A 9,912-nucleotide genomic window follows, 5' to 3' on the forward strand; every position below is an offset into this window, starting at 1 on the left:
AAAGAGCAGTGGGTATTTCTACGTTTCACTGTTCAGAAACACCATCCAGCAATCAAAAGTACTCACACAACCAGGACCCCCTGCCTAACGCAGAGCTCCAGCCCTCTGCTTGTGGCCAAGTGCTTCCCCTAATGCCCTGGCAGTGAGGGTCTGTGAGCGAGTCCTCTGCACAACACACTACCAAAGGGAACCTCTTCTTCCACGGCCCTTACAGACACAAACGAGCTAACAGATGCACTGGCTACTCTGAACAAAGAAGAATTACTTCTGCTGAAACGACTCACTTCAAAACCCCTTGAATTAAGCAATGCTGTAGAGCAGGTATATTTATTTGCTCACTGTCTCTCTTCCTGTTTCAGCTAGGTATCATGACCGGCTATGTGTGTTGTAAGCTATCAGCATCTCAGACTGACACTGTAAGGGCCTGGGAGAGATTTCCAAACCAAAGTAGTGACAATCTTTGGGTTAAATTAAGCTCCAAGAGATTTCCTGTAGCCTGCACAGGAGTTAGTAGAAGTTTCTTTGAAGAGGGTTCCCAGAAACCATCACACATTTTAATTACTCCTTTCACACATCCAAGCACTTTATATGCAAGTCAACCTTCCAGGCAAGTATCTTTAATAACCTTTTAGTTAAGCCTGGTACTTTTCATTTCACCAACCATTTACTCTTCCCATTAAATAGAACTTTGTTCAAAACACTTTCACCATTATGCTCTTACAGGTACAAATTCCACCAACTGCCAACACCAAAAAGCAGAATAACTAGATGTTCCCAATTACCACAACTGCCTAAGCAGAACAGTCACACAACATAAAGGTGCACACAGTGGTGCAGTTTAATTGAATATTAAAACCCCCTACAGCAAGAGCACCACATACCCAAGAGAAAAGCAGGATGCTGAGAAAGGGAGACTGTAGCTGATAACTTCAGAATGGATTTAGAAGATGAGGGTGTAAACAATGCATGATAGCTTCTGGAACAGCTTTGTGACCTTGCCACCTGCCCTCTCTTGGGTCATTTCAGATTGTGTTGAACAGCACGGTCCCCACAGAACAGCACTGATGAACTCTAGGACCTCATATCAAACACAACAGTGCCCGGCTCAGCTGTTGCACAAGTGGAAGGTGCTGAGCAGCCATCACCATTCTTTCACTCTATGAAATATGCGAACAAATGGCACTATCAAGTACCTCACATTAAATAGCCTGGTAGTAAATGCAAAGGTGCACTACCCTGAAGCTTTACTTTCACTCTGCTGCACAACTTCCTGCTGAAAAGGCAGAACGCATTAGAAAGAAATTAGTGAAATTATGGCAGCTGGCAGGGGACGGGAAGCAAAGCTTTCTGACAAGGAAAGGAAATGAAGGCTGCAACTTAAGGACAAACAGGATGCTTCTACTATGGTGGTTAAGAGTAGATTAAGCATCATCATGAAGTTTCAAAGTTAAAAGCCCCCCCTGCCATAACTGAGGCAATACTTACCTCCTTGAAAGTGAGAGAGCCTTGGGGCAGCACCTGCCTGAGTCTGCTGGGCTAGTTTCTAAGCAAATTTTTCTTTGCTAACCATTTGAACCTAAATCAAAGTGAAGAGTCTAGCAGGCACTTTGGGTAGCACTCAGACACGTCACAGAACACAAAACATGGTTTTGTTATGAAAAGTTTCCTTATGTGTGAAAACATTTAAATGAAGAAGATTCCTATGTAGTGAGTAGCAAAGGAGCTTAAATTCAGTCTTCTGCTCTTTGAATTCTGTGTTCTCAAACATTTTCTACTGTAATATGCAGCTGGATGTATTTAGACTGCACAATTCCAACAGAAGCACAAAATTACTCAAATCCCTCACCCCAAGAACATGCACCATCATAGTGAAAATAAAACTTTTTCAATTATCAACAGAAATTCAGCTAATCACATGGAAGCGCATAAGGGATCAGTACTCCCTTAGGTGGAAACATTTATGAAATACAACTGGTAACTGTTGAGTTTATTAAGGAACTTTTTTGTGTTTTGTTTATGTGGTTTTTTAAATAAGCAACATGATACCTCCCCTCCAAATAAAAAAAAAAAAAGTAATGGAAAGAAAAACTCAGCAGAATGCAAGGAGAGAAGGGACAGGACAACTGACTGTTCTGACTTAGCAAAGACCTGCAACAGCAGATCTCCAAACCAGTGCCAAAAAGCCATCACACTCAAGAGGGCAGGGCCAATTTATCCAGTGACCGAGACAGCAGACAGAAGTCTCATAGTCCATGTATTGTCAATTCAGCAAACTGAGACAGTGCTAGCACATATGAGTGAGTTCTGTCTTCCCAAAGTCTCACATTTCATTACTCAGTGGCAATTAAGATTATTTTTTCATACAAAGTCAGTTTAAAGCCAGTGAGTGCAATCTCTACCAGTACAAGTTCCAGAGTCCCCATGCTGTAGTGTTGTTCCCTGTCAGGCACTGCTGGGAAGTGGAACTGGACTGGCCAGAGCACATGCGGTGGAGTGCTTTCTCCAGCCTAGATGAGTGGGCCTCATTAAGGTAAGAAGCAACCAAGGAGAGCACAATCACAATCGAACTAAGAATTAAGATTTATCCAATTTGTGTGTGCGCTCATGCCTCCGCAGGGTACCTGACTCGGTGAAGGAATGACCACAGTAATTGCAAGAGTAGGGCTTCTCTCCAGTATGGATGCGGTGATGGCGCTGGAGCGATGCCAGCCGGGTGAAGGTCCCTCCACACTCCTTGCAATAGAAGGGGCGCTCCCCAGAGTGAGTTTGCTGGTGTCTCTTCAGCCTGAGCAGCTGGACGAACGCCATGCCACATTCCTGACACTTATAGGGCTTGTCTTGTCGGTGGATCACCTTGTGTTTGGAAAGCAGGTTAGGCTTATCGAAGCCTTTGCCGCATGTCGGACAGGCATAAGGTTTATAGTCGTCTTCCTCAGACTTTTGGTTTTCTGCACAAGGCTGATCAGCGTACTCCACAGTGTGCTGGTTACGGTGCACTATTGACCACGGGTTCCTAGCCATGCCGTTTCCCAAGATCACCATGGAGCGCTCTATCTTGTGCACGTTGCGTAGGTGCCTCCAGACATCAGCTGTGCGAATGAAACCCTTGTCACACTCTGGACATTTGTGCGGCCTATCACTAGAATGAATGAGCTTGTGCATTCGTAAATTTGCCGCACGGAAGAACTCTTTGGCACAGACGGGACATCGGTATGAGTTTTCCACAAGATGAGTTCGCCTATGCTCCTGCAGCTCGCTCATACCCTGGAAAGAGGAACCACACTTCTTGCACCGATACAACAAAGGCTCCTCAGAGATGGGCTCCAGCTCCTCATCAAACACACCAGCAAGAATGGTGTTTTCATTATCATCACATAGTCTTCTCCACGGTTTCTTGGATTGCTCAGAAGAACAGTGCTCTAAACCTGTATCTTCACACTGCAGGTCAAAGTTGGTACCGGAGGGGACAGCTACCCCAGCTGTACTCTCACCTCGTTTCTGGTAGTAGGGCTCATAGGTTTCTTTGTCTTCACGCTGCAACTCTGCAGGAAGCTCCTGCTTACCTGAAGGGCCAGCAGAGCTGCAACGAGGACTGCACATCTGCGAGTAATTCATGCCTACCTCCTTCTGGAGGCTAGACATGTGGCCCACCTGCTTAGTGGTCTTTCTGGAATAATTTGAATGCTTCTCACCTGTGTCACAAATGCTATCCTCAGAGTCCCAGTCTACATGCACATCCATCCTCTGAGGCGCACGCTGTGTTCATCTGCAGTTCATTGATGAGGTGTGTACCAAGGACTTCATGTCATTCATGGTAAGTCCCTCTCATTCTCAGCTCTCTTTACAGTCCTCCCTAGAAGACTCTCCCTAGAAAATAAAACACCCATTTCATCAGTGATTTTTCTGATATTAACAGAAGATAAAGTTATCACAGTGAAGATCTTTTTCTGATTAAAAGAATGGGACAAACTATTCATTATGCAGTAGGAGAAACAGAACCATCTACTATTATGTATGTAGAAAATATACATTCAGCATACAAAATACAAACTATGTTTACATTTAACGAAGTTAAACCCTGTACCATAATCCAGCCATCACTACAAATATAAATTGATAATTTCCATTTTAAATTCAGATAAAAATCTTTAGAACCTTGGGGTGCAAACACTTTCAGCAAAGTCCTACACCACAGCTGCCCTGTCATGACCTGTACTGGAAGCACAGAGAGCTGCAACAGTTCTGTGATCCCCTCAGGTTAAATTAAGATGAAATGACACCAAATGTTTTACTTGTGGTAGAAAACAATTCAAACTTGGAAAAGGATAAAAAGCAATGTGGTCTCTTATAAATCTGTAAGAAGAAAAAAAGGAAAGGAAAGAAAAAGAAAGTAGAGAAAGAGAGCCAAAGAAATCTGCATCACCACCCCTGGATCCAGTGTTGTCTCAGGTCTGGTAATCCTGGGTGGTGGGTGCACACACAGCAAAGTTTTCTGTCACCTTTTAAGTTCATTTTATCAGCTGATTAGCATACTACACAAGGAGGGGCAAGTAGTTCACAAATTCATTTCCATGAGAGACAAGGAAAAAGGTGGAGCACGGGTTCTGCACATGCATTAAGCGGGAAAGAGGGTGCACCACACCTTGTCCAATTGAGTCAGTGGTCTTACTCACCCTGCCCGCCTTTCATTTTTGAGCAATCTTTGCTTCCTGAGCAATCATCTGGCTCCTGGGGCAGAAATGATCACCTCTTATCAGTTCTTGTCACCTCTTCAATGGCGAAGGCACCAAGCCATTAGAAAGGCAAGCATGGCGTCTGGCTTACACAACAGAGCCACCAAGTATCTGGCTTACACAATGGAGCCAGTGATCAGCGGTACTTGTGCTTGAAGGGGAAACATTTGGTTTCACTCAGTTCATGTTTGCCCCTCTGAGGCTTATCTAAGGAGTTTGTCAATGCAACTGCAAGGGAGTGGGAGGTCCTGCTCCCTTGGGTGACATTCCGTAGACTAATCCAAAGGCCGCAGCTTGTCTTTGAGTTTTTCTGTGTCCATTGAATGAGGCATTACTTCCGTCAGTTCCTTACATGCCCCCACCACAGATCTTCCGAAGATTCATGCTGTAAGGGAAAGAATGTTGTTTTCGCATATTCAGCCTGACCAGAAGGGCAGGAGCGATTCACCAAAGCAATTAACGAGAACAATTCATTGAGAGAGCAAACTACCGAAATTCCTGGCCTGGGGTGAGAAGACAGGTACTCCTTTTGTCAACTGTGATGACCAGTACTTAGAAATGGCTTTAGATGGATGCAGATACCGAGAGACTTGGGGAACCTGAATTTCGAACTTTTTCTGTCTTAGTACGCTTGCGTGATGAGCTCATGCATATTAACTTCTCCACCCTGGAGAAAGCCAAGGTTCATTTCCATGAACATGCGACGTATGAACACATACATGAAGGGGCGTATTGGTAGGCTGTCCGGGAAGTCTGTACACCCTGTAGTACGCAGCCAATGAGGAATGAGGGGAGGGAACTCGCGGTCGGGAGAAACGGATATAAACCACTGCACGATGGCTGTTAGGTGCGTGCACCTCGTGGGGCGCCCCGTCTTGCAAGAACGTAATAAAGAGTGCTTCACACCGCACCCTGTCTGAGCCGTTGATAACTGGTAACTGAGCGTTTCTCACAATGCTTAATCCTTGCTTGCTAAATACAAACTAGGAGCACCATTCACAAGGTGTTTTCTTTCAGAAGCTAGTTAGGTAATGCAGCAAGACCCAGAAACTGTGTCAGTCAAACAGCCAAAACCAGAAGCAATGTACGAAAGCGGGGTCTGGAGAGCTCGGGAGCGCCTTTGCCCCCCCCCCCCCCCCCCCCGACTAGCATTATTGTAACTGTCTTGAGGATATTTGGGGTCCCTGTGCCACTACCAGCTAGCACCATGCAAAGAAGACCTATGCAAGGAAAGGCAAAAGAGAGCTGTCTGGAAAGCTTGCTTAATCGTCCTCCCAGGCTTCAAAGCACAGCTAGTAATCCTCCAGAGCTGGCCCACTGGAAGAGTTTCAAATTCTCTGGGTAAACTCCCTCTGCAGACCAGCCTTGCTAGCAGAAAATATGAGCAATGGCAATTGGTCAGAAATACCTGAGTCACAAACTTCCTAGATGCTTTTGTTTATGCAGAACCGACGTGTGGAATCGCAAGAGGTTTTCAAGATTTGTCCTAGCAGTCTCTGGTGACAGCAGCTCCATGGGGAGCTTTCACTCCCCTGGTATAAACCTGTGTTCACATTCAACTGCTAGTCCATGCTCAGAAATTGCATTTTCCCATCCTGATGGACACCTTGGCTATTCCTCCGACCCTGACCATCTCCTTCACACCCACTTTTCATATTCCCTTTACCCCCAGTTTCTTCACTTCCTCTTAACTGCTTTTGTCCAGGGAATATTTCTCTGAATACAGGCACATATATATATATATATATATACGTAAAAATACATATATGTAAAAATGAACATATTTCTACCTTTCCATGTGTACATAAAGCTTGTCTATTTAGTTTCCATAGGTTTAAACAGTTATAAAGGCCTACAGCAATGTGCATGAACTGAAAGGTCTTATTCACATCTCGGAAAGGCCAGTTTCATTTGAGACACAAGATGCGCTTTCTTTTGCTGTGATACAGAAAACAAGCAGAATCAGTCTTCTTCATTAGTCACTGCCTGGAACAGGATGGCTCAAGTCACCCCCCAACTCCACCCGTTCCCAACAATTTAATAACGAGTGCATCAGCTTAGGAACCACTCCTCACTTCCTGCAAGGGCTGAGCACCTCCAGCATCTCAGCCGTGCAACTGATCTGCTACTGCCTTTGTTGAAGAGGAAAAAAAAAAACCAAACCCAACTTTTCGAAGGAGGCTGGCACCGCTTGGCTTAAGAAAACGTCCTGACAAAGGCCCGCCCAGTTTCCAGGTGGGGGAGGGAATATTTAAAGTGCGATGTAGGATTAAAAATAATAATAACAAAAATAAATAAATCGGGTTTGCTTGCTTGCTTGCTTACGTGTAGAATGAACCCCCCAAACTTTTCCCCTCAGCGCGGGGGGCCAGCCCGCTCCGCTCCGCCGCCGGCCCCGCCGCCCGCTCCCTACCTGCGGGGCTCCCGCGCCGCGGCCTCGGCACCGCCACCGCGCAGCCCCTTGCGCCGGCGCGGAGGCCCCCGCTGGCGGCGGCGCAATCGCAGCGCGGTCAGGCCTGGCCCGCAGCGGCTGCCAGCAGCGGGGCGGGACTCGGGGCAGCCCCCCCTCCTCTCCCGGCCCTCCCTCCGGTCATGCCGGACCGTCCCGGCTGCGGGGCCGGCTTCAGCGCCCCCCACCCCGCCCCGCGCCGGCATCCAGGTGGGTCGAGCGCTGGCTGAAAGCGAGCGGGGGTGCCCTTCCCGCCCGCTCCTGCCAAAGGCGCTCCCGACCCCGCGGGGCTCCGGGGGACCAGAGCCTGCGCCCCACCTCCGCCCTGCGGCAGTTGTCGGGGTGCTGTTGTCTGTGTGTGTGTGTGTGTGTGTGTGTCCCCGCCACGGCAACAACCGCGCGTCTTCCCGCAGAAGTTTGGTGGTGGTTGGATTCACCTCCAAGCTTGGCTTGGTCAGATGAAACAGGCTCTGGTCTTGTAAGGAAGTCTCTGACCATGCCCCCCACTCTGGTGTCTCACTTCCAACTTGAGTATTTTTTCACCCTGAGCGCCCAGAACTGCACACAGTATCTTCAGCAAAGTCTCACCAGGGCCTTTCACAGCAGCACTAGGTGCTTCCTAGTGGAAGTCCCTTACTCGACTTGTCCTCAGAGCCCATTTGCCTTTTCCAAAGCCACGCTACAGTCACAGCCCATAGGCCACCTCCACCTCCTTTTTTCCATCCCTTATAACTGATAACCCACCAATTTGGAGCAGAAATTTTCACCATTTCTCTACCACCATTTCTAGAAGACATCTCATTCTTCCATGGCTCTGCAGCCCTCCCTCTCGTTCAAACTCCCTGTGGGCACATTTCATTCCCACATGTTCATTTCCACATTCCCATCATTAACATAACCATTCAGCAGGACTCATCCAAGGTCCAACCCCCCAGGAGCAGCGCTGGGAAGTTCCCAACAGCTTTTGTTCAACTACAACCCAAGTCCCTGACCCAGTCGCCTCAGAGCTCTGCGTTTGTCCCTCCGTTATCATCCTGACCAGTTCTGTGCTTCCTACAGTCTAAACTGCTCTCCAACATCACTGTGTAAGCTTACAGAAATTGCTCCTGATTTTCACACTGTAGTTACATTGCACACTGGACAGCTGTCTTGCTGTCTTAACAAAACTCCTACAGGTTTTGGAAATGGGCTTCTACAATTAATAGCAAGTATGGAACTGAAATGAACAAGAGTGTACATTACTAGCATGCAAATATGGTATATAAGAATGCTGCAAGTTCTACATTTTTGTGATCTCACAGATCTTTCTAAAAATAAACATGAAACCAGAAACTATTCTGCTGGGAGTTGAGGGTGAGGAAAAGAATTGTACCTACTCCTTGTACACAGAAAAGCAAGCTGCTTCTGAGAGCAGAGTAAGCACCAGTTCAGTTTCTTCAGATTAGGCAGTTAGAAAATAAGTTAGCAACAATCCTTTAATGACAGTCCTTGAATCCATGAGAAACCCACATGCTGCTTAGTATGGTGAACCTTGCAGAGAAAGAACCATCACTCCAACTCTCATAAACTAGGAAAAAACCCTCAGATGATTTTCAGCATTTTTTTTATAATCTTTCTGAATTTGAAATTCTTAGACGTTTCTTACTGCAATGCAGTAGCTGGGCAAGGTACAGGCTTTCTTCCACCTAGACCCAAGATGCATGAAATCAAGTACCCCTTCCACCTCCCTAATGGAAGAGAAGCACACAACCCTCTCCTTGTTCATCAGTTCTCATAAGGAAAACTCTAGTAATATATAAGCACACACGGCACCAGTACCTCCACAGCCAAGCATGTTTGTGTGGGGTGCAGATGATGAATTGGTGTTCTTTAAAAAAACAAATCATGGTTCATTACAACTAATAGATTAACATGAGAGGATGTATGGAGAGAAGAGATGGAGGAGTTGTTCTGGCCAAGTGGGTTGTCCTGGTTTTGGCTGCGATAGGGTTAATTTTCTTCCTAGTACCTGGTACAGTTTTCAATTTAGTGGGAAAACAGTGTTGGTAACACAGGGATGTTTTTGTTATTGCTGAGCAGTGCTTACACAGAGCTGAGGCCTCTTCTGCCCCTCACCACCCCACCAGCAAGCAGGCTGGGGGTGCACAAGAAATCAGGAGGGGACAGAGTTGGGACAGCTGACCCCAACCCGTGGTATCCCACACCATTCGGTGTCATGCTCAGTGGCGTCATGCTCAGTGTATACAGCTGGGGGGAGTTGGCTGGGGGAGGGCAGATTGCTGCTGGGGCATGGGTCCAGTGGGTGATAAGCAACTGCACTGTGCATCACTTGGCTTTTCTTAAGAGTTTTATTTCTCTCTTCATTATATTCCTTTTCATTACGGTTATTATATTTTATTATTGTTACTGTTATTATTATATTTTCGTTATTAAACTGTTCTTATCTCAAGCCACAAGTTTTACTTTTTTTTTTCTCGATTCTCCTCCCCATGTGTGGTGCTTAGCAGCTGGCCGGGGTTACACGACAGCTGTGCAGCCTAACAGTGACATCTTTGTAAAACCAGCCCCTGAGTGTGATGATAACCTAGACAGCAACACTGTAACTTGGAGAACACTGTGCACAAGAGCACTAATTTAACACCTCAGTCTTACAAGTATAGATGCCCAGATGAGTCCAGCTAGTCCTGATCACATCCAACAACCGCACATCTCTTTTGACTTCAACCTGCT

The 9,912-nt window shown here is 46.5% G+C and overlaps 1 protein-coding gene across 5 annotated transcripts; it reads right to left on the minus strand.

Annotated features, from left to right (window-relative positions):
• Positions 1-1,860: 1,860 nt before the first annotated feature.
• On the minus strand, positions 1,861-7,722 carry LOC141961401 (uncharacterized). 5 transcript variants are annotated; one of them, XM_074908273.1, is made up of 3 exons: positions 7,620-7,722; positions 4,674-5,118; positions 1,861-3,867 (listed from the first exon to the last, which is right to left on the minus strand). In XM_074908273.1, exon 3 carries the CDS (start codon positions 3,739-3,741, stop codon positions 2,575-2,577), a length of 1,167 nt encoding a protein of 388 aa, XP_074764374.1. In that variant the 5' UTR covers positions 3,742-3,867; positions 4,674-5,118; positions 7,620-7,722; the 3' UTR covers positions 1,861-2,574. The 5 variants fall into 5 exon arrangements, with proteins under 5 accessions (XP_074764374.1, XP_074764371.1, XP_074764373.1 ...); XM_074908270.1 differs by lacking the exon at positions 7,620-7,722 and adding an exon at positions 7,147-7,250; XM_074908272.1 differs by lacking the exon at positions 7,620-7,722 and adding an exon at positions 6,902-7,104.
• Between the last annotated feature and the right edge of the window lie 2,190 nt (positions 7,723-9,912).

Source organism: Athene noctua, chromosome 5 (assembly GCF_965140245.1).
Source record: "Athene noctua chromosome 5, bAthNoc1.hap1.1, whole genome shotgun sequence".
NCBI classification, from domain to species: domain Eukaryota; kingdom Metazoa; phylum Chordata; class Aves; order Strigiformes; family Strigidae; genus Athene; species Athene noctua.

Excerpts from the sequence above, each read along its gene's own strand:
- LOC141961401 (XM_074908273.1), bottom strand. The coding sequence starts at position 3,741 with ATGGATGTGCATGTAGACTGGGACTCTGAGGATAGCATTTGTGACACA.